The sequence below is a fragment of the Rhinopithecus roxellana genome, chromosome 1 (genome assembly GCF_007565055.1).
Source record: "Rhinopithecus roxellana isolate Shanxi Qingling chromosome 1, ASM756505v1, whole genome shotgun sequence".
Lineage (NCBI taxonomy): Eukaryota > Metazoa > Chordata > Mammalia > Primates > Cercopithecidae > Rhinopithecus > Rhinopithecus roxellana.
The window spans coordinates 70,434,600-70,459,975 of NC_044549.1; the positions used below are offsets into that span (position 1 = coordinate 70,434,600).

General features: G+C 43.9%; 1 protein-coding gene across 4 annotated transcripts in view; it reads left to right on the forward strand.

The window, feature by feature from the left end:
- ITPR1 (inositol 1,4,5-trisphosphate receptor type 1) overlaps positions 1 to 25,376 on the forward strand; it is a 353,524-nt gene that overhangs the window by 291,605 nt on the left and 36,543 nt on the right. For all 4 annotated transcript variants that reach the window (XM_010365717.2, XM_030921814.1, XM_030921842.1 and 1 more), the window contains 4 exons: positions 2,545 to 2,737; positions 9,631 to 9,753; positions 15,063 to 15,238; positions 20,718 to 20,882. In XM_010365717.2, coding sequence (XP_010364019.1) covers positions 2,545 to 2,737; positions 9,631 to 9,753; positions 15,063 to 15,238; positions 20,718 to 20,882 — 657 coding nt within the window. The remainder of the gene's footprint in view (positions 1 to 2,544; positions 2,738 to 9,630; positions 9,754 to 15,062; positions 15,239 to 20,717; positions 20,883 to 25,376) is intronic.

Genomic DNA, 25,376 nt, shown 5'->3' on the forward strand with positions numbered 1-25,376 from the left:
TTAAAGAATGGACAGACTCCTTTGGGCAATATGAAATGTTCATGATGGAGACTTTTCAAGAATGTGTTCTGACCTGATGTCTCAGGTCTCTGGGCTATCCTAATAAAACACATCATTTCACTGATTAGCCAACCGTGCCAGTGTATGTGAGCAAGTATCTTTGATTTATCATTAATGCCTAGGAGCTTGACTGAAAGGCCAGCTCTGTCCTCTAGAGCCCTTAAAAGGCAAGCTTTAGATGTCTGTGATACAGAATTTCAGAGGAGAAAAGGACCTTGGAGATTATCTCATTGAGCTTCTTGACTCACTGGGGAGAAGCCTGAAACTCGATCAGGTTTAAGAGGTGTGAACAAGGTCACCTAGCTTTTGAGGGATCGTAGAAGGACTGGGATATGTTCTTCTGACTCCAGATTCTAAATCTACGGAAAAAGAGTTATGAGTAGATCTTAAATGATAAAGCGAAGTGACCAGCCATGCCCTAGCTCTCAAATTCCTGCCCTTGGCCAGCCACCCAGCTCTTCAGGTTTCCTTAGGGAGTGATCAACGCAAAGCCAGGAACACTTTGTTACTACCGGGGGCTTTCCATGCAGACCCAATGTCTTCACTCTGGTGAACTAGGCTGGGTGGCCCTGGAGCCTAGAACTCAGTTCTTGCCAGGAGGCCTCCTTGTCTACTCCTCCTTTCCCTCCTGGACCCAGATGCACACCTCAGATCATCTTCCTTCAGTGAAAAGAAGCACTTGTCCGTAGTCCACTTGACTATATGAAGCAGGCAGGCTCTTGATAGCAGGAGATGGCAGAGGTGATCCCTGATCCTTGCATACACCAAAATCATTGGGGGGAGCTGCTTGTGTGCAGGTTCTGGTCACTGACCCCACACCACAATTCCAGTTAAATGGGGTTGGGTTATGGACAAGAATCAGTATGGTAACCAGCCTGATCTCCACATAGATTTGGGAACAACTGGTCTAAAGAACACACCGCCCAGAACTTATGGAGGCAGGACTGTGGGAACCTGTCTCACCTCTAAGAGAGTTTCCCACTACAACTTGACCTGAGTCACCTCTCTTGCTGTATCAGGGAACAAAGGTTTTGGGAGAGCTAGGACCAGCTCTTCTTGTGAGCACGTTGCATCCTGGGCCTCACCTGACTTCTCCAACCTCTGAGGAGGAAGAAGAGAGGCTTGTGCCTCTACTGTACTGTAACCCATAGCCCTTTTGAAATCACTGCCTCCCAGGACTATGACACAATCAAGTGTGCTAGAATTTGAACAATCCAACCAGAGTACCTCCTCTCTGGGGGCTGAGCCAGTCTAGGAAGGGCATGGAGGAAACTTGCACGGTGTCCACCCCTGGGGCCCAAACATAGCCAGCGTAAAGAACAGCAAGTGCTGCCCCAGAGGTAAATAGGCATGTTGATTCATGCATTGTATGTTTTAGATCCTTTGACAAGAGGTAGGAGGTCACTGCAACTGGATATAACCAAAGATCTCTTTTTACAGTTCCCATCTAGGAAAAATAACCAATGTTACTATCTGAGAAAGTGCTTTAGGTGAGATTTACAACACTGCCTAGCAGTGTACTCTCCAACATGGTCGTCACTAGCTCTGTATGGCTATTAAATGCAATTAAATAAAATTAAATATTCTGTCTCTCAGTTGCACTAGCCACACATGTTAGTGATTGGGGCCACATGTGACTAGTGGCTGTCTTTGTGGATAGGACAGACACAGAACCATTCCATCATTACAGAAAGTTCTAGGGACAGCACCAGCCTCACGTGAATATGCACACAAAACCCAGAGTAAATTGATCCAGATAAAAGTTGGTCACATTAGAAATTAATGGGTTCACCAGGAGGTAGAGGTTGCAGTGGGCTGAGATTGCACCACTACACTCCAGCCTGGACAGCAAAACGAGACTCCATCTCAAAAAAAAAAAAAAAAAAAAAAAATTAATGGGTTCATCATTGTCTTAGATTAGATAAAGAAATTAACATTAGGCTGGGCACAGTGGCTCATGCCTGTAATCCTAGCATTTTGGGAGGCCGAGGTGGGCAGATCACCTGGGCTCAGGAGTTTGAGACCAGCCTGGCCCACATAGTAAAACCCTGTCAATACTGAGAAAAAAAAAAAGAGAGAGAGATGGGTGTGATGGTGCACGCCTGTAGTCCCAGCTACTCTGGAGGCTGAGTCAGGAGAATCACTTAAACCCAGGAGGTAGAGGTTGCAGTGAGCCAAGATCACGCCACTGCACGCCATCCTGGGCGACACAGCAAGAGACTCTGGACTCTGTCTCAAAAAAAGAAAAAAATAAAATAAAATTAAATAAATAAAAGTAATGGGTCCGAAGTTAGGAAAATACTCTTCCAAGGTTACCCAAGCTATTTTTTACATAAATCTGAGACACTCAGCCCAGTCTGGGGTTATAAAATCAGAGATCATATTATACTCAATCTTAACCACCGAGTCTACCACCAGGAGCAAATAGTCTTAGTAAAAGATTTCAAAGATGAATATTTAATCTCATCTACTTTTTCATCCTAGATTGTCAGATTAGACCGAACAATGGAACAGATAGTCTTTCCTGTGCCCAGCATATGTGAATTCCTAACCAAGGAGTCAAAACTGCGAATTTACTATACTACAGAGAGAGACGAACAAGGCAGCAAAATCAACGATTTCTTTCTGCGGTCTGAAGACCTCTTCAATGAAATGAATTGGCAGAAGAAACTGAGAGGTGGGTTTCAACGCATCAGCAACAACACAGAGAGACACAGTTCTGGGATTTCACAAACTTGGGCTTGATGGTGCGCTTATTTCCAAGCAGGAGCGAAGCTAGTATCATTTATGATACTTTGCACCTCTGACCACCAGGAAGTCATAACCACTTTTGCAGCTGATCAGGGGGCTCGAGCCAAAGTATAACTCCCCTGAAAAGGCTTCCTGCATCAGAATTTGACTTGATTTGATTGGAAAGCTCCGTGGAAGGCTTTTTGAATGCCTCTTTTGGTATCTCTATCTAGAAAATGAAAAGGGAAAAGCCCAGGCCCTTGAGCTTACAGGATGGTTCACTTGAGCAGGAAATTCACACTGCTTGCTGGCTCATTTACTAGCACACCTGCTCCAGAGACTCTGGTATTTTCCCTTTTATGGGGTAGCTTGGATTTTAGACTAAATCGTTTTACAGGCAGTGGAATCATTTGCCACATAAGATGCAACATTGCTCAGCAGCGAGTCCCATTGAGTATCCCAGCCAGTCAGGTGGAAATTACTGGTCTAAAACACATTCGTAGGGCTTCCCCAGGGGGCTTCTCTGTTCCTGGTTTTCATTGGGGTTTTAACATGATCCTTCAGTACCAGCCTTGTGCTTGGCGCTGGCTGTTGAGACCAACTTAAAAAGGATCGTACTTCATTTCTATCTGTTCATGAGGAGCCAGATTTTTTTATTTGAAACACTGGATTCCAGCTATAGTTGTGATGTGTTGAGCTCTTTCTGAGGGGTAGAACTGGGGTGGAGAACAGCTGTGTTGGAGGTCAGTTTCCCAGAGCTTTCGTCTTCTCCGTGATGCTGTCAATCTGAGCAGGCACGGACCAGCACTGTGTTTTTCTTCCCTTTTCTCCCTACCTGCCTGCATCCCTAGATTAGGCTAATGGCAGAGAAGGCGGTGCAAGAAGGTTCGCCCAAAGGTCGCATTCCCACCTCACTTCCAGCCCCGCTGTACTCTTGCTCATCTCTAAGGGGCACCTCCCTGTGCAGCACTTTCAAACATTACGAAAAGTCTGGCCAGGCCAAATCCATCCCTCAGCCAGCTCCATGTCTAGTGTCTGACCGAGGGACCAGGAGACCATTAGCAGACCAGCCTCTGTGCCCTCCACGGTGTGGACCTCAGGAGACACAGGTGTAATTCTGGTATTGGAGTGTCCTCATAGCCTACTGTAGATTCCTCAGACTCTTGCAGCTGCAGGAGCCTCATGAACATGGAAACTTTTACAGAGCATCATGCTTGGGCAATAAGAGGGAAAAAGATACCCTGCCCCCAGAAAGGGAGACATAGACCCCACCCATTTCATCCTCATTTTTCTAGCTATTATGTACATAGGAGAAAATGTATCTGTTGCTTTTGTCCTTCACTGGGATATTCCGTCATTCCAGCTTTAGGGAATAATCCTAAGGTGTTTTGTTTTTGTTTTTGTTTTTGAGACAGAGTCTTGGTCTGTCACCCAGGCCGGAGTGCAGTGGTGCGATCTCAGCTCACTGCAACCTCCGCCTCCCGGGTTCAAGTAATTCCTCTGCCTCAGCCTCCTGAGTAGCTGAGGTTATAGGAGCATGCCACCACACCTGGCTAATTTTTGTATTCATCATGATGGCCAGGAGGGTCTCAAACTCCTGACCTTGTGATCCACCCCTCTCGGCTTCCCACAGTGCTGGGATTACAGGCGTGAGCCACTGCGCCCAGCCAGTCCTGAGTTCTTGTATCCAAACCTTCATGATAGTTAATAAGCTGTAATTTTAGCCTTATCAGTATATGTGTCTATGAAATTGGTCAGACACATACACTGATACATTCATTCTCTACAAATTATTTTATGAAATGTTTTATGTATAATGTATGTATTTTATAAGTTCTCCAAAAGGCTTATTTTGGAGATGACAAAAAGGTTTTCACCTTTTCTGGTGAGATGAGATATCTCCGTATCCCTTTTTATGAGATATTGTCTCCAGCCTGGAATAGTAGGAGGACCCTCAGCCCCAAAGAATGGTGAATCTGAGTTCTAGTCCATTTCCGCACCCCACAGGCTCTGTGCCCTGGGACAAATGGCTTAACTGCTCCCAGACCCTCACCTGTGAAGTGAGGGATTAAGATGACCTAATTGACGGATTGTAGCATGGTCATTATTCCAAGACTTATATTACATTGTAGCTAATACCTTCCTTATTTCAGTCATTCTTTTTTTGAAAAACAGTTTTCATTTCAGTGAAACTTAAGCACAACTGCAGTTGTCAGCTGAAAGATTTTAATTGGCTTCAAAACTATCTGCTGGTAAGAGAGAAATTGAAAATAATAACTGAATTAACCATGATTTGCACACTTGGGGAGGGAGAAATGTACTCATCAGAAATATAATTAAAATGAAATGCATTTTCCCCTCTAAGTAGCTTATATCTCTTCTAATAAGTCTGCAGAATCAATTTTTCAGGCTCATTCATTTAGCTCTTTTACCTTTTCCTGAATGTATTGCAGAGGATCATCTCTTCTTCAGTAAATCTGCAGCTAGCACTCAGACATGTAGTGAGGTCTGTCTGAGACTGATGGGGCTTAGTATTTTCTTCTGCAAGATTAAAATATGCAATTGCTCTGCACTTCATAAACTCTCTTCCCTGCTTTATTTACACTAGAACACACACATACTCTTCTGTGCACTCACATCCTCTCTCTCACCATCTCCTCTGACATCCTCTCTTGAAAATCCTATCCCCGGTGAAGTGAAAACTCTGGGCTAGGAAAATGAGAAGAGAGAGAAAGAGGAAATCGAGGCAGAGTTGAATATGCTGACAATTTCTTGCATGGGGTTTTCCCGTGTGATTATCCCACTCATAAGTATGTATGGAGTCCAAGCCTTCCAGTAAAGGCCTGTTCCTCTAAAATAAACACAAACAAACAAAAAACTAGGAAAGAATGTTATCAAGAGATGCCCTAGGCTGTGGTTATTTAAATTGCCCTGCCAATCCAGGATCACAGCACTCCACCTTTTGCTATAATGTAGCAGGTATATTGATCCAACCAACTTTTAGCCCCTGAGAAGTAGAAAACATGCTGTAAGGCAGCAGTCCCCAACTTTTATGGCAGCAGAGACTGGTTTCCTGGAAGACAATTTTTCCACAGATTGTGGGGGTGGTATGGGGAGTGAGGGATGGTTTTGGGATGAAACTGTTCCACCTCAGATCATCAAGCATTAGATTTTCTTGAGTGTACAGCCTACTAGATCACTCACATGTGCAGTTCACAATAGGGTTCACACTCCTGTGAGCATCTAATGCCCTTGCTGATGTGACAGAGGCAGAGCTTAGGCAGTAGTGCTTGCTTGCTGCTCACCTTTTGCTGTGCAGCCCAGTTCGTAACAGGCTATGGGCCAGAACTGGTCCGCGGCCCCAGGGTTGGGGACCCCTGCTATAAGGTACAGTGAAGAATTCAACAGTGTGTACGCTATGACTCCTCCTGTGGGCACTTCTATCTGAAGTGGACAGACAACAACGGCATGTTTTTAAGTGGCTGCAATACCAAGCTGTTTGTGACCAGAGCTGTAATCAAGCATTGATACATGGAAGTACAAGAAAGGAAGGCTTCAGAGAAAAGGTAGGATCGAGTAGCATCTAGAAAGGTCTGTAGGACTTGGATAGACGCAGCCTGAGAGACCGGGGAATGGGGAGATGTATTTGTTTCCCGTTGCTGCTATAACAAATTACCACAAAGCTTGAAGCTTACAATGACATACATTGATTATCTTACAGTTCTGGAGGTCAGAGGTCTGAAAAGATTCTCGCTGAGCTAACACCAAGGTGTTGATAGGGCTGTGTTCCTTCTGAAGGCCATATCCTTTTCCAGCTGCTAGAGGCTACCTGTGGCTCCTGGCCCCTCCCTCCACCTTCAAAGCAGCATTGTCCAATAGAGCATTTCTCATGCTGCGCCACTGTGGCTCTGACCCTCCTGTTCCCTCTCTCACTCTCTCACCTATATGGATGCTGTGACCACATTGGACCTACCCAGATAATCCAAGACAACCTCCCCTCCTCACATCCTTAACCTAATCATACCTGCAAAGCCCATTTTGCCAGGTAAGGTAGCACATTCACAAGTTCTAATGATACACATGTCAACATGTTTGAGGGGGGCACATTATTTTGCCTGCCACAGAAAGTAGATTAGTTGCTTTTTATTGTTGTATAACAAATTGCCCCAACATGTTGTGACTTAAAACAATAAATGTTTATTTTCTTACAGTTTCTTGGGGTCAGGAACTTGGGAGTGGCTCCTCTGGATGGTTCTGGCTCAGGTCTTTCATTAGATTGTAGCCAGGATATCAGCCAGGGCTGCCATCATGTGAAGGCATAAGTGGACCTACAAGGTCCACTCCTTGGTGCTCTTACATGGCTGTCAGCAGGAGACCTCAGTTCCCCTCCACATGGACCTCTCCATAGGTCTGTTTCAGCATCCTCGTGACATGGCAGATGATTTCCTCAGAGCAAATTATTGATGAGAGAGAGGGAGAGAGAGAGGAGGAGGAGGAGGAGGGAGGAGGAAGCTGCAGTGTTTTTATTAATATCACCTCGTCTCAGAAGGCATGAACCAACAGTTTCAGTCTGCTCTTATTAGTAGCAAGTTGTTAAGTCCAGCTCATACTCAAGTGGAAAGGACATTAAGGTGTACCACTTGGAGGGAGGAGGATCAAATAATTCATGAACATATTTTTAAATTGACACAAAGGGAGTGTGCAGAGGCTGGAGAGTACGGGCTGTGTTCAGACCCACCACTAGATTGGGATACAAAGGCAGAGTATATTGGGAAGGGGAGTGGGAGAAGTGTCTGGAAAGGTAGACGGGGACATAATTCCATGTGCCACAGAAAATAAAAGACATTGCACGTCAAGATTGGTCTCTAAGCATCTTCTTGCACCTGGATAAATACCTAATTGATTTGAAGGACTGAATGTTTGTCCAGGTTGAAAACATCACTACAACTTAAGTAGAATGTTAGCTTTATAAAAATAAGGTTTATTTTGTGAGCTATATGCCATAGTTAAAGACCATTTATTACAATCATATTAGCATATCCTGCAGTGAACACACTCACGTTTGATACCGAGCACTCCCTCTGAAGCAAATGCTAGCTTACACAGACCATCATTGAGCTTTACCAGATCCATTTTCCCCCCAACTTCATTTTATGAGCTTTTTATACACACACTAGTGTGGAGAGGATATTTCAGATTCCCATGTATCCATCACTCAGCTTCAGCAATTATCAACTCTTTGCCATTCATCTCTTCTGTCCTCTTCTGGAGTTTACATATCCAGATCAGAAATGGGCTTCAGTCCCAGAAGAAACACAATAACTGTTGTTTCTAGAGCAGACAAATGTCTCAGCTTAAATTTACTTCAGCAATCAACTTCCCAAAAAAAGTACATTGCTACCTAGTGGTTGACTGGGTCCTGGCTGGCTACCCCATTGAATTGTCACATGGGTCATTTATTTTTATCCCTGTCGCTGACCCCAGAGGATCACTAACCTGGGTAACAAGATCTCCACTGCTTCTGCCCTGTGCTGAGCCTCAGTTTCTCTCGTTTAAACAATGAGGGATTTTAAACTAGATGATTGCTCATGGCTCTAAAACTCTACAGTTTGGAAACACTGCCTGTTACCAAGTGCAAACATGATATGGGCGATTAATAAATTACCCAAGGCTCTATTTAATTGCACCATAATTTTATTTTGGTTGGAAGCTCCCAAAGGCTTGGCTGCTGCTACAAGCATTATTATAGGGCCATTGGATTTGTCATTGGCTGCTGTCCCAAAGTTACATGATGACTTCATTGGGAAAAAGAAATATACGATAGAGATCCATTCTCACGTACTCCATGCTTTTCTCTGGAGGGAGATGATATGGAATGAGACTGTGTTTTGGAAACTTCGCCTCTGACATGGACACTGAAATTATGCCTACCATGTCTGTTTTGGAGTGTCACCCTAAGTGTAAAGCACCATTGAAAAAGAGTTCAGGGAAAAAGGCACCCCGTAACCAAGTGTTTTGTTGTTCTAAGACTGAGAATGCCCGGCCAGCATGGGATAACCTGTGGGCAACGGTGGATTAAGGTGGCAGCAATGTCCAAAGTGTCTCTGTCTCTTGACCTTCTGTGATGGCTTTGCTGCCACGTTCTTTCTCTGCCATAGCTCTGGAGATGGGAACTCTGCTGCTGACCACCAGGTCAGCAACTTGTACCCCTCGCTTCCCTGTCCTCAAGAATGATCATCCAACTTCAGGCAAATGGCAGATGACTCAATGCCAGGAGAGGAATCATTGCCTTGCTTTTAGGCACTGGCGTGTTAGCGGAGCATGTTGAGCCAGAGAGTAATGTGGAAATGGTACCAGCCCTAGTCTGGGGCCCAGCTGGGCGGACTCTGAATGCTGTATCTCCCCCACCCTTCCCCAGTGCCCCGCACTTCTAAAAAGCTAATTGAGTTCTTGGGTCTCTCCAGGCATCTCGTCTGGTCCCGGAGCCCTAGGGGGAACCGAGAACTCAATGTGTGAACTCTGGATAACCCCCAGATTCCGTAACTGATGGCTGTGACTGGGGTATACAGGGTTTATAGATGCTCCAACTTTTCTCTTTTTCCTCTCTCCTTACTCCACCCCCAATACATCTTCTGTTCCAGTAAGTACTCCACACAAAAATAAACCAATCTGATGTCATTATGTACCAAGTTCAAAACAAACGATCATTTTTACTATTGTGGTAAAAACCGGGAACAAAAGTGGACTTGTGGGGCAGAGCGGGTGGAAGGGCCACATTGCATTCCTGGCGTTCCCGCTCGGGGTCTCCAACCTCACATGGCTTTGCCTTTGTCTCTGCAGCCCAGCCCGTGTTGTACTGGTGTGCCCGCAACATGTCTTTCTGGAGCAGCATTTCGTTTAACCTGGCCGTCCTGATGAACCTGCTCGTGGCGTTTTTCTACCCATTTAAAGGAGTCCGAGGAGGTACCCATATCTTTAATTTCAAAAAATCTATTAGAAACAGCAGGAAGGCTATGACTTGCATCTCAATTGCGGTTCCTGGATGTATTGGTGCAATATGGGGGATCCCAGTTATCCACGTTCAGACAAGAGGAGATTGTAGCTGTTACCACAGATTTAGTTTTAAATCTAAATTAAATAATTTAACATTTTTATCCATTTTTTTTTTTTTAACCAGGAAAGAAAGAGAAGCAGCTAGATACTATTAAACCTGTGAGAAAGTCTCCTAATCGGCCCCTTGTTTTATATATGAGGAAACTATGTCTCAGAGCAGTTAAGAGATCAGGCCAAAGTCACATAGCTAACTAATGGCAGAGCTAACTCTAAAACATAGATGTCTTGATGCTCAGTCCAGTATGTGTATTCCCACACCGCACTTCTGGAATTGATTTCAGACTAAAGAATTTGTAAGAAATCTCTGGAATTTTTTTTTTTTTTTTTTTTTTTTTTTTTTTTGCCAGGGGAGGCAGGACTTGAATGACTGCAGACTGTACAATGTTTAGTCTATTAAGAGCTACCTGCCATTATTCATATAACAAACATGATGATTATGGTCTTTCTGGATTCCCCCCAGCCCACCTCCTTCCAGGCTACACATTTTGCTGAGAAAAGGCAGACAATTCGGAGGGAGGCATTTTGCTATTTGGGGCCCCTCAACACATTAATGGCATCCTAGAAGCATCCTCACTTGTGGGGTTCCAGTGGCAGGCATTCAAAGCTCCCCTTCTGTGATACATTCACGGCCCCTTTTCTGACATCCACAATAGCCACCTGGGAGGTCCACCTCCCAGCTAAATTTTTCATCAGAGCTTTTTGGCAGATCACCTCACATACGCATATAACAACCTGCCAGGAACCACCTTGTGTGAAAGATAATGGGATAAAGAGCCCAAACGTAAGACACAAAAACCACACAGGAGTAAGTTTCAGGCTCCACTCTTTAGCTTAATCATACAGACATCAACTGACCAGACATGTATGGGTAATAAGTCAGTTTAAGGACCAATCTGAAAGCAATGACATGTTATGTAATGCTTATATGCCTAAGTTACCCTTTTGAGGAGTTAGCTTTTCTGTTTGACCTTAAGATACATGGAAGGCACCATTTGAATCCCCCCCACCACCCAAAAGTACAATCTAAACACAAGTCCAGGGGGGATTTTTTTTTTAAATGTCATGTCAGGAAGCATGAATGCCCATGTCTGTGTCTAAAAGATTTGACTAGAACCCAGGGCTGCAAGGTTTTCTCTTTGGGGATGTTCACCTTAACCCAGCTGCCAGTCAGCAGAGGTATGTGTGGCAGAGGGCTAGTGAGGAGCTCAGCCAGCTGTGGCAGAGGAGGCCCAGGTCTCCTTTCACCTCAGGGAAGTTGTCATGCTCCTCACAGCAGATTATTCAACCCTTACCTTGTCTGTGTTTTCATTTACTCTCCATTGCCTTCAAAGTATTTCAAACAGATTTTATTATTCACCACGTCTGTTTTCTTCACCGGTCATTTGTGGCAGCATTCAGGCCCATTTTGGGGACAGGGAGTTGACAGCCCCCCACCCTTCAGTGACAAGCCTCCTCCCGTGGCATTCTTAAGACTTAGGAAGTCCAGAGACTTAAGGTGTCTGCCTGACTCCTGCCGCTCACTTGCCAAGCCACTCTGGGCAAGCCACTTCAGCAAGTCTTTGTCATCCTCTGTGTGAAGAGATGCTTACATTAAGCCCATGGTTGGAAAATTTTGATATGGCTTCAGAAAGTCCTGCAGAACCCAGGGAAAAACAGTTGCCAAACTAGTCAAGATCTCCAGAGCATGTGTTTCTTGCCCATCCAAGCTTGAGATCCCCTGGATGGCATGACTATTGAGGGTCTTTTCAGCTCTAAAATGGTGCATTCTGAATGAGCCATCAACTCAGGCTGGTCTGCAGGAGGCAAGGATGCCTGGTTTGGAATCATGGGCTTTAGAATTTCATGCTGATGGACTAAACAAAAAGCAAAAATCAGAGTTCCTAGGAGATTTGACCTGAGGCTGATCTGACCCAAGGAAGCCTTTGCCATTATCTAGTGGCTGATATTGCCTTAAGTGCATCAATTCACTCTCAGAGGGATTCTTTTTTCCTTTTGTGAGATGCATTGAGGGCATTTTCTATACTCACTGCTAACCATCCTCAGAAGAAGGGTTGTATTAACCCTGCCTAGAAACAAGATCTGGTTTGTTGACCTGAAAGTATTTCTTTGAGCTAATATGTGTTAGAATTTGTTGCATCCTAAAGACAAGATTTCATAATGTCCCACTTGAATGTATATAACAGCCATATCATGTGTGCTGATTTTGTGTGGTGCTGTGGCTTACAAGGTTTGTGACTGCCAAGAACCAGTGGCCTTAAAAGCTCCTTTTCAAAACTATCACCGCCCCCACAACTTTGTTTTAGAACTGACAAGTTACAGTCTTTCAAAAGCATGCAACTCAGGCAGCTTCAGATTGCTTACTGAATTTGTGAGCATGCCATGATGGCTAAAGCAAATGTAGTACTACTTTTTAAATGTTTTTATTATTGAAATTGTCAAATATACACACAAGTAGAAAGAACAGTATAATGAGCTACCATGTACCTATCAGCCAGCTTTAACAATTTTGCCTATCTTGTTTCATCTATCCCTGTGCTATATTTTCTGAAACATTTTAAAGAAGTCTAGACATCTTGGATTTTTTGTCCATAAATATTTCAGTGTATATCTCTAACTTATAAGAACATTTTAAAATATGTATAATCACCATGCCATTATCATATCTAACAAAACTAACAGCAAATCCTGTAATAGCCTGTCCAAATTCAGATTTCTCCAACTGTCTCAAAGATGTCTTTCTAGAGTTGGTTTTTTGGAATCTAGCACTGTGTTTTTTAACACTGCTGTTATAGCATGGAGACAGCATTTTTACATTGGCCTCTTCAGGATTTGGGACATACCTTGTACTGGTCACATTGATGATACTGAGATCATCTTAAGAGTCCATTTAAAATGGCATTAAGCACTACAGAAAATGATAGGTAAGCCACACACTGGAAGAAAATAGTTGAAAAAAATATATATCTGATAAAAAGCTTATATCCAGAATATGTAAAGAACTCTTACAACTCAATAATAAAAAGGCTATTCAGTTAAAACAGTGGGCAAAACATTTGATCAGACACTTCACAGAAGATATATGAATGGCCAGTAAGCACATGAAATGATGTTCAGCATCACTAGTTATCAGGGGAATGTAAATTAAAATCACAACACCATTCCACTGCAAACCTACTAGAATGACCAAATGAAAAAGATGGGCACTACCAAGTGTTGGTGATGCTGTGGATCAGATGGAACTGTCATATACTGCTGGTGGGAAGGCAATGTGATACATTCACCTTGGAAAACAGTTTGGTATTGTCTTTTAGGATCCAACATTCTACTTCTTTATGTTTGTCCAAGAGAAATGAAAATATGTCCACTCCAAGAATTGTACATGAATGTTTCTAGTAGCATTATTTGTAATCACTTCAAACTAGAAACTCATTGACTGTTAACTGGACAAGTAAATTGTAATATATCCATACTATAATATACTCAGCAATAGAAAGTACAAAGTATCAATACAAACATGGTAACCTGGATGCATCTTAAAAACTTGCTAGGTGAAAGAAGTCAAGCACAAAAGACTACCTGATAGGATTATTTTCCCATTTTTATGAAATTCTAGAAAGTGCAAAGCTATAGGGACTGATATCAGATCAGTAGTAACTGGGGGTAGGGATGGGGCAAGGCATCACCTGCAAAGAGGCACAAGGAGACTTTTACAGTGATAAACATGTTCTGTATCTTGATTGTGGTGACAGTTACATGTGGTGGTTTCATGACTATATGAACTGCCAAGATTCACCAAATTTTACCCTTAAAATGCATGGCTTTTTAAAAATATTGATTAAGGACCATCGACTTCAGAGGCAAATGGTCTGCAACCATTTGCTGCATCACTTTGGGCAAGAAATGTCACCCGAGACTCAGTTTCCTTTAGAGTAGACTGGGGACAATAGGCTAAATAAATGGTCATCAACGTCAAGGGCTTGACAAGATTGTCTAACAATTGTTAAATGCTTGGAAAGCAGCACATGCGCCTCAATGTGCACTTCTTGAATCTCTGAGAAACCTCTGCCTCTTTGTCCCCATTCCCCATCAGCTTTGCCTTTTGAAGGATTTCAAAAGGGAAGAGGTAAGTGGCTGGGCGGGGGGAACAGTTGTTAAAGTGAGGTTGAATCCCGGCAGGTGTGGACTCAATGAACTAGGGCAGCCAGCAGCTGCTGGAAGAGCTGTACCCTGCAGAGGTGTCTCCTCCCCAATGGTGCCACAATCCCAGCATCTCTGAAGAAGTGAAGCTCCTTTATATAAGTGGCCTTAATCATGTAGTGCTGCTTGTTTACATCTGAAGGAGACTCAAAATGTGACAGCATTTGAAATAGGGGTGTTTTTTTTTTAATGAGTGTTTTACAGAACTATATTTTTAGCCGTGTTGGCTCATGTTATATAACCAAGCCGTCTCGTGGGACACTCTAAATAGAACTTGCAGTAGCAAGAGATGATAAAAATTGGTATAAGCTCTTTGACTGCAGGGATAATCTAATTGTAGGATGATGCTTATGACACGGAAGTTGCCTTTCTCCTTCCCTTGGAGAAATCTGATTCAGGCAGGGGACCTGCATTTTTCCTTTGCATACTTTTAATAGAAATTAAGTTTAGGCTTCCACGTCGCCTTCTCTGAGTGAAGTGTGACACATGCATGAGTTTTATTTCTCGAACAAGCTTTTCGTGAGTGCCTGCCAGGCACCAGGTACTTCCCTTGGGGAATGTGCAATCGGGTGAGAGAGAGACAAATAAACTGACCATTAGGAAATAGTGTCCTGTAGGGATGACTGGAAGCAGGGAATATGGAGGAGGAGGGAACTCCTGACATGTTTTTGTGGGGAGGAAGGGGATTGGGGCAGGCTTCCTGGAAGAAGTGATGTCAAAGCTAAGACCTGAGATGAACGAGAAGGGAAGAACTTCCCAGCAGAAGGAGCGTGTGTGAAGGCTTGGAGGTCAGAAAACACTGATGGGGCTGGTTATGGATGGGGCAGAGAACTGGAGGTGAGAGTTGGGACTCGTAAGCCAAAAAAGTTATTGAAGAATCTGTAATGGTGCATGTTTTAGGTCTGTCCCCTGTACTCAGTGAATGCACAGATTTGTGAGAGAACCCTGTTTTGTCCTTGCAGGAACCCTGGAGCCCCACTGGTCGGGCCTCCTGTGGACAGCCATGCTCATCTCTCTGGCCATCGTCATTGCCCTCCCAAAGCCCCATGGCATCCGGGCCTTAATTGCCTCCACAATTCTACGATTGATATTTTCGGTCGGGTTACAACCCACCTTGTTTCTTCTGGGCGCTTTCAATGTAAGTGTGAATACCTTCCTTGCCACTGTTTTTTGTTTGCAGATTAATAAGAATGCCTTGCATTCTGGTTCCTAGAATCCTGGCCTGTGCTTTCAGTCCAGAAAAATATTGTTTGGGGCAACTATTAAAATAGCAGAAGCAAGGGATCGCTGCAGGTGGACGCCTCCCTCTTGAGCTCCTCATGGTGCAGTGAGCCTTGTAATGTATCCCTTGGACATCAGCATTCTCACTGTTAGGGACTATCCCTGTCAGGAGATAGGCAGAAAAAGTGGTAGCACTTTGAGATTTAAGTTAGTTTTACCAATCTGGTTAAAGGTTTGTTGGGACAGGAGATTTTAGACAATAAGTGAAATGATCAAATATTAACACAGCACCCACTTCTGGAAAGGGCCACATAGAAAAGAGGGGAGAGGTAAGAGGGCCTGGCCAAATACAAATACAGGGCAGGTAGAGAGGGAAGAGGAGAAGCAGAGACAGTTATTTAAAAGTCAGTGGTGACATTTAGAAATGCTGTTTCACTACCATTGAAAGATAGAAGCCAATTTCATCTCTGGGAGAATTCTTAGGACAAACTGATATAAAACCATACATTGGAGAGATTTCCTGGTGAAGGGACGGAGAAAATTTGGACATGTGAGGCACTGGAGGATCTAAAAATGCCTTCCAGGGTTTTCTGCCCTGAGCATATAAGGAAGCTGAGGTCCCATGCAAAACTGGAAGTGATATTGCAAAATAATAGAGTAATTCAGTGCAACAGCAAATGTCCCAAAGGGAGTATTCATGTGGCACAGGCAGCAAGGACTTTAGAGGAGAAGAGGCCATGTCAAGCTGAAAAGCTTATAACAGGGAGGAGGCAGGATGGAAGTTAGGGCTTAAGGAATGGAGGGCCAGGCTCAGTGGCTCACATCTGTAATCCCCGTACTTTGGGAGGCCCGGTGAGCGGATCACTTGAGGTCAGGAATTTGAGACCAGCCTGGCCGACATGGCAGAACCCTATCTCTACTAAAAATACAAAAATTAGCTGGGTTTGGAAGCATGCACCTATAATCCTAGCTACTCAGGAGACTGAGGCAGGAGAATCACTTGAACCTGAGAGGTGGAGGTTGCAGTGAGCCGAGATCATGCCACTGTACTCCAGCCTGGGTGACAAACGGAAACTCCATCTCAAAAATAAATAAATGAACAAATAAATAATAATTAAAAAAAAAAAAAAAAGGAATGGAGAGGATCTGGCCATGAAGCAGGGATTGAGAAGAGTGTTTTGGTTTTGTGGACCGCATAGGCCAGAGCAGAACAATGGGAAAGCCCTGGATGTTATCAAGAGACAATAAAGAGTTTCACCTCATTCTTGGTCGGTAGTGATCAGTAGGAAATGATCCTATATGAGTCACTTGCAGCACTGAATTTTAGGATAAAGCAACTGGACTTCGTCCCCCAGGTCAGCATTCCCAGAGCATATTCCACGTTGATAAATACGAGGTGAAAAAAGGGTCCCGTGATTGAATCCACATGAAAAATGCTGGGGTAAACACATCATGAAGGGTTTCATTACTGCAGGCTTCCTCACAGACTTTACTGTACTAATATGGATTAGGAACCTCCAAGGAAAACAGTGTATTTCTGTTTCCCAAACTTATTTTCCTGCAGTTTTTTGTAAGTATCACTTGAGATTAGTGTTGTATAGAATATATGTTGGAAACTCTGTTCCCAGTAGTGGAAAGTGCCTGTGGTGTTTTTGAGCCAAGAAATGGTCCATACAAAGAAGTGTTCTGGAGAAAATGCATTCGGTATGGCATGTTATGTGGATTCATCGGGAGGGACTAGAGGCAAAGAGGCTTTTTAGGGGCTGTAGCGGCGCTTTGATTGGGTTTGACAAGCCTGAGTCTTAAACATAGTGTACAAGAAAGAAGGAAGGTATGGACGTCAGAAATGGGAAGGAAATAGGCTGGGCACCGTGGCTCAAATCTTTGTAATCCCAGCACTTTGGGAGGCCAAGGCGGGCAAATTGCTTGAGGCCAGGAGTTCAAGACCAGCCTGGCCAGTATGCATGTGAAACCCCTCTCTACTAAACAAAATACAAAAATTAGCCTGGCATGGTAATACATGCTCGTAATCCCAGCTACTCGGGAGGCTGAAGCATGGGAATCTCTTGAACTTGGGAGGTGGAGGTTGCAGTGAGCTAAGATGGTGCCACTGCACTCCAGCCTGGGTGATAGAATGAGACTGACAAAAAAAAAAAAGAAAGAAAAGAAAAAAAGAGAAAGAAAGAGAGAGGAAGGAAATAGTAACAACACATGGTGGGCACAGAGTCAGAGCCTTACCCCACCCAGAAAGCAATGTGCTTGTATTAGTTCATTCTCACATTGCTATAAAATGCCTGAGACTGGGTAATTTATAAGAAAAGAGGTTTAATTGGCTTGAGGTTTTGCAGCTATACAGGAAGCATGGCAGCATCCGCTTCTGGGGAGGCCTCAGGGAGCTTTCACTCATGGCGGAGTAAAAGCAGCAAAGTTGGAGCTGGAACAGGAGGGAAGCGGATGGGGAGGCGCTACACACTTTTAAAACAACCAGCTCTCTATCACTATAGTGTATCCAGGACAAGTGGCGCTAAACTATTTATGATCCAGTCACCTCCCACCAGGCCCCACCTCTAACACTGGAGATTACAATTTAACAGACTTGGTGGGGACACAGAACCAAACCATATTGCCACTCTGGGTCCCTTTTTCAGACAAAGAGGGTATCACTGTCTTGATTGGGTAATGAAGGAGGCGAATATGGCTCCAAATTTTCAGTCACAAATGATTGCGAGAAGAATACTGTGGCCATCTAAAATGAAGTCATGCCAAGATCTAGTTTTCAGGGTGAAAATGCATTTAAATTGTTGAACTACTGGGCTTCAGGTGGAAAGACAGGCTGTTAAACATTAGCTGGGGCATTTGGAAATACATGACCAGAACTACGTATCGGTGTGGAGAGGGGAATGTAAGGATTGCCTACAGCAAGAGGAAACCATTTAAGAAGGAAATACAAAAGAATTACATAAACAACTAGGTAGAAAAAATGTTCAGTACTTCAGAGGCTGTCTTCTATGGACTGCCTAGTTCTTTTTTTCTTTGGCCTTCTGTGATAATCATTCCACAGTTATCACTTCTTTAAGAAAAATCAGGTGGGGGAAAGACTCAGCTAAGAATTAATTACCATTTACAACAACATGAGCTGGGGTGGGGGGCAAACAGCTATAATAAATAATTATTTAGAGTGAATTTTATTTTACATATTTTTTTGAGACGGAGTCTCAGTCTCTCACCCAGGCTGGAGTACAGTGGCGTGATCTGGGCTCACTGCAACCTCCGCCTCTTGGGTTCAAGCAATTCTCCTCCCTCAGCCTCCTAAATAGCTGGGACTACAGGCGCGTGACCCCATGCCCGGCTAATTTTTTGTATTTTAGTAGAGATGAGGTTTCACCGTGTTGACTAGGCTGGTTGCGAACTTCTGAGCTCAGGCAATCCACCCTCCTCGGCCTTCAAAGTGCTGGGATTATAGGCGTGAGCCACCATGCCGGGCCTAGAGTGAATTTTAAAAGAGAGAAGCACCCACATGGAATGTATGGGAGAGGGAAAGTAGCTGTGGACAGAGACAGAGAAAGAACATTGGAGTTCTGAGAGCTGGAGGAGGAGAAGGCAGGGTCCTAAAGCCCAGCTGGGAGAGTGGTAAGCAGGGTGCGGTGGGAGCCTTGTCACACTGCAGGGAGCTGGGAAAGATGCTAAGAGCAGACAGGAAGACTGCTGGGTGCGCAGAATCCTTGGAGACTTCACATGAGCTACTTCTGTTGAGAGGTGGGGATGGGAGTCAGATCTCAGACTAACAAGCAGAGTCCAGCCGCAGGCTGAGACCACAAATAGCAGCTATTTCCTGGGGAAGCAATGGAGAAAACTAGGGCAGAAGTTAGAGGGGAGAATGGATTCAGGTGAAGTGGATCACCCTGTTAAGATGGCAGGAGCTGGGGTATGTTTGAGGTCCTGTAATGTGTGATGTCACCCAGGGCACCATCTGCCCCTCCCTGAAACCACATCATCATGGATCATCCAGAATCAATGCTACTTTCCCACCCTATGAAAGCCCCTCCACTAGCAAAGGTTAGAATTTTGGAAAAAACTGGCAGATTGAATGCTTAGCCTGTCTGAGAAAGCCAGCAGCGATCTGTGGGTGTCGGCTTCCTCGCTTATCTGATTGCCGAGAAGCTCACTTACACCAACCTACCAGATTAACTGGCAGTATTTCCCCCGCACCTGTGGCCGAGGGAGCTAGAGTAGCAGAAGATGGTTTTACCAAGTGCATCCAGAGAGGCTCCTCTCTGGCCTCCTCCTGAGCCAAGTTTTTCTGTCAACATATTGCTAGAGATGGACTTCCAGGCATTGGGGTTTCTGTCAAAGGTGGGACTATATCGCACAGTAGTTCAGTTAGGACTCCTTCAGGTGCAGATACCAGAAAACCTAATCAATGCTAGCCTCAGCAAAGGAGAACATGTATTGGTTCATTTTGACCAAGAAACCAAGAGCCTTGCTTCAGGCACAGCTGATACAGGGGCTCAGACAGTGTCCTCAGGGCCCAGTTCCTCCTTGCCATCTTTTGGCTCTGTGTCCCTAGTGCTGGTGGTGCCTTCAGTGTTGGTAATGTGGCAGCTCCAGAGTTTACAGCTGCTCAGGTTCAAGGTTGGTGGGAAAGAACAAAATTATCTTTTGCTGCAATCCCAAGAAAGAGCTCAGTGGACATCATTGGCTCCATTTGGTCCTGTGTCTATCTCTAAACCAGTCATTGTACCCAGGGGAATACAATATTGTGATGGCCAGGTTGGAGTCCCACCCAGACCTCAAAGACTGCTACTCAGAGGGGTAATTAGAAGTTATTCCCAGAAGAGAGGGCAGGGGGAATAGAACTCATCCTGGAGTCCCTTATGTTTCTTCCCCCAAGAAAATTCTTGTTTTCCCTGTGGACTTAGGAGCAATGAAAGGCAAGAACTGATCACTGCTCATTCAATTGCCACCTTCCAGTGCCTAGAATGTAGCAAGTTCAGAAAATGCTTTTGATCATTCTGATCACAGGGTTCGTGGATTGAGGTGACTTCTGTGTTTGACTAACTCATATAAGAATGTTAGAAATGATTCATATCTCATTTTGAAAATCATAATCTCAGTATGTGTTAATTTTGTTTTTGCCATAGAGAAATGCTACTTGATTACTGTTGCACATGAAGTTATTTCACTACTATGTAATTTGTAATATGCCTGAAAAGCAAAGTAATGAAATGACTTAGATCTGCAAATGGTTCTTGGTGGGTTTGGTGGGCACCAGGTGGAAAAGGAAGCGTTTGTTTGGGCATGGTGACTGAAATACATCTGTGTGAGACACTCTCTTTGCTCTCATGAAGAGTTTGGCACAGTCCTTGCCATCTGACTGGTCCTGTCATTGTTCTCAGGTATGCAATAAAATCATCTTTCTAATGAGCTTTGTGGGCAACTGTGGGACGTTCACAAGAGGCTACCGAGCCATGGTTCTGGATGTTGAATTCCTCTATCATTTGTTGTATCTGGTGATCTGTGCCATGGGGCTCTTTGTCCATGAATTCTTCTACAGTCTGCTGGTGAGTACCTGGTGTGGAAATATTTTATGTGTGGGGAAACTAGGAAAGGGTCCTATGTCCTCTCTCTCATCAAGACCCTTCCTTTTAATCGTGATTGGTGTGCCTGGTCCATCAATATTGAAGCTCCACAGTTTGCAGCCTTTGGGGGGATCTGAGAGGAAAGCTCCACAGGAATTGGGTCAGCCCAGGAATTCAAGAGTCGCACAACTGCACTGTGTACTGTGCAGTCCAAATCTGTTAATTCTCAGTAATGGAAAATGCCCGCAGTAGGTTCAGATGTTTCCTCTCCATGCACCTTTGTTTTTCTTTACTTCTTAGACTCAGCCAGCACTTATACCAAGAGGAGTGTTTTTGAGGCTGTCATCCAACAGTTCTCATGGAATCCATTTCTCGTGAACACATGTAGTGACTATAAGAGTAGGAGCTAGTTTTGAAGCCCCAGGATTCATGATCATGAGCTCAGTAGATTTATTGGTCCAGGAGACCCTTTCAGTAGCAGTTACTTTGTTCCGATATGAGCCAGGTGCTTAACGTCTTGACAGTCTATTAAACAAGCTGGTTCCATCACCTTCCTCCTGAGCATGTTTTTAAATTACAAATCAAATAACTGCTTACTTTCCTGTAGTTAAAGGGAATCTAGACCTGTGGCGTTGTAGATAAGAAACCATTTTCTTGTGCCTACATAAAATGACAGGAAGCATAAAATTGACCTATCTGCAAGCAACACCGTAAAGAGCCTAGAAATATTAAAATATTTGTGAGGACAAAAATGATCAAGGCCTCAAGGTTGACTTACAAAGAAGGAGGCACTTGCAAAAGGCAGAGCAAGGAAAGCTCTTCAGGGAGGTGCTTAGAAAATCCCTCCCAAGCATGTATGAGAGGCATCCAGCCACAATCTAGTTTGAACCTATTGGGTTTTCTAAAAGTGAACTGAGGTAGTAGCATCATCAGAAGCTGGGAGTTACTCTTATCTTTCTGCAATAGGTTAGAGATGTGAAAGCACAAAATGCAACTGTGTGAGATGCTCCCTTCGCTTAACGTACTTGACTGCCTTGTGCCTCAGTTTCCTCATCTGCAAAATGAGAACAGTGTATCTCCCTCACAGGGCCGTCATAAGGATTACATGCAGCTGTTCAGGTCAGGGTCTTAGAATAGCACTGCCGAACGATTGCCAGCTATTATTATTGTCTTTGTCATTCTATATTCCTTCCCCCGTCCAAAACACCATAAGGAATTCACCGTTCAGATCACTAGGATTAGCTCATTCCATTAGGGGTGGATTTTGGCAGGCTAAAGGGAATGGATTCTTTTCCCTCATCTTAAAATAGATCTGGCTATATTTTGAGGTTTTAGGCAGCGAGGTCTCAGGATATACTTGTGATTCCCATTATGTGGCCAATTTTGATCACTTTGTATCAGAAATCTTTAGAGACTTATGTCTGTTTCTGGAACTTTTTGTCTCATGCCATCATGTCCCTGGACAACAAATTCCTGTCCTCCCTTGGCAGGGTGGCAGAGTTCAGTTGGTGGTCTCTCTCATCTCTGCCAAGGGGTCTGTCCCAAGAGACAGGAGATTCCTCTTTGGCCAACGCCACCTCGCCCCAGTAGACGCTTCGCCCTTTCCTCCAATCTGCCTCCAGTTGGCTTTGCTTCTATTCTGTTCATTCGAGTCCTCTTCTTTTCATGACTTGCAATGCAGGCCAGTGCCAGTGCCTGATGCAGGGCACATAATGGTGAGAGGAACACAGTCCCTACCCTCATAGGTCTCACAGTCTGGAGCACAGCACAGGGACAGCTGTTGCGTGAGTGCTCACCCTGTACTCTTCTCTACACGCTCTCACTACCACCTTTGAGGTAGATGGTATCTTCCAATTGCACCTGAGGAAACTGAGGCTTGGTGAAGTTAGGTAACTTGCTCAGAGTCACACTGTCAATAACTGATGGAGGCAGGAGAGCCACACAACTCTGTTGATGCCCAAGTTGACACTGCCTTTTATTCAAGCATGTGAAAAAGTCCTTGCATCAGTGAAACTAGCGTTTCACGTTCTAGTTTGCATCTGTGCTTTCAAGTCTCTAACTTATCACAGAAAGATAAGAGTAACTCTCAGCTTCTGATGATGCTACCTCAGTTCAGTTTTAGGAAATGCAATAGGATCAGACTAGATTGTGGTTGGATGCCTCTCCTGTGCTTCAGGGGGGATTTTCTAAGCTGTGTGGACCTTGACTTGTTTGTGGCTTCAAGTAATATGCTCCTTTTGGTATCAAAGCAGTCCTGAATGTGTCTGGTAAGAACCAGAAAACACTGACACTTCAAATTATCCTACTAATAAGGAAAGCCTGCAACCAAAAGAAATTGGGCTGCCTATAAAAGGAGAGAGACCTCAGCAGGGAACACCCATGTGTTCCAGGGTTGGGAGAGCTGCCCCATGCTAGCAGGCCAGAAGGCAGGGAGGGTAATCTGGTGGCCTAATTAAACTGCCGCCCGCCCCCAGCCCCCAAAGACTGGCTGAACCTGGTCTTGAGCCTGCATTAAAGCTGTGTCCTTAGAAAAATATTAACACCTAGAGATGAAAGTGTGCAAAGTTCATAAGCAGGCAGTTAACAAAAGCAGAAATCCAGATGGTCAGTAAACATGCAAAAAGGTTCATCCTTGGTGCTAAACAAAGACATGCTAACGAAAACAGCGCAATCCCGTGTTTTACCTGTGACGTTAGTGAAGGTTAAAAAGCCTGATGGTGCCCAGTACTAGTGAGAGTGGAGTAAAACGGGCATGATTCTTTACTAGTGGTGAATGTAAAGTGATCCTGCCTTTCTGAAGGCAGTAGGCAAAATGTTTCTCTTATACCATTTGACCCAAATACTCCATTTCCAAAAATTTGCTGAAAAGAAAACTAGATGAGCATGTATAGAGGCATGTATAGAAGTATTCCTCGCAGCATTATTTATTACGACATATAATTGGAAACATCTTGACTGTTTTTTAAAAACATATTGGTTATATTAATCATGTTTTTCCCGTGTAGTGAAATACCAGGTAATCATTTTTGACAGGAAAATGTTCCTGATGGCTTGGTGAAAGGCTGGTTATGTGCCAGTATTATGGTCTAATATTTTTGTAAACAATATGTATCTATAAATTGCATTTTTTTAAGGCCAGAAGGAATTAAGCTATTGAACGAATGTCTCTAGATGGTGAATTATTCGTGACTTCTTTTTCTTTGTGTTTTTCTTTGTTTTCCAAGTTTTCTCCATTGAACATGCATAATTTTCTAATTAGAAGAAAGCTTTTCTTTTATATAAATAATACTTATTGACTGTTTTAAAATCAGAAATTACAGATGAGTGAAAAGAAAAAAATTGCTTGTCATTTCAATGATTTGGAGCCTGTATAATCTCTGCGGTCCTTAACAACAGAAAACAAGTATCATTTGCTTGTTGTCTGAAGTTGCCCTTACTTGCCACTTTATATTGAGCTGCTGGAAAATATTTAACCAACATTAACAGCAACACTTTGCCTTCTGTCGTATTGTATTGACTAAACGCCTCTTCCTTGCTTCCCTTTAAGTATCCTACTCTACCCAATGCCTTTCACAGAACTAGTCTCAGAACACAGATTGGTGTTAAGGAGGCAGAAAAGCCAACCAACCAGAAAATTACCTCAGATGTAAAATTCTAAATTGGAAGGGACTCAGAGATCAGCTGTCTCAGTCCACTTATTTTACAGATGAGGAAACAGAACCAGAGAGCTTAGATGGCTTGACCGACACCTTGCAACAAGTTAAAAGCAGAGTCAGGATTTGACCCTGTCCCCTGACTCACTTCATGGTGCAGTCACACCCCAAAGCCACAGTGGAGACCAAACCTTCTGTACAAGATTAGACAGCAGCCAGAGGCCATGCTAAAAACTAGCCTCAGGTCTAAGAGTAACTTCAGAGAGCTCTCTCCCCACACTCCCCACCATTCTTCTAGCCAAGTATCTGTGACTATAGCTCTTGGAAAACTAGCCATCATCCTCCCATACCTATATGTACCTACAGGGATCCTCCATTCCTCAGGAAGCCAACTTCTTGCAAAGAGCAGGTTCCTTAGCAGAGGGCAAGCCTGGATTTTGAATGCACTGTGACCTGCAGGGGTCTTACCCTCACAGTGTTACCGCCACTAATGTCCCTGTGATATACTAGCTATGTGACCCTGCCCCAGTCTCTTGATCAGGAAATTAATAATTACTATTTATTGTACTTACTCAACATATGTATGCCAGTGTGCTAAGCACTGTGCATATGTGGTTTACTTATTCTTCATAATAACTCTACATCCTCCAGTTTGCAAATGAGGTAATGGAGACCCAGAGGGGATGATGAAAGTACCTAGCCTGAGATCATGTGGTGAACAGTAGCTGAGCTAAGATTTGAACTTATATCTAAGTCCAGAGTTCTTGCCACTGATGCTGGCTTGTAGTACGTCTGCCTTCCCAGCAGACACTTGGCTGCAGGA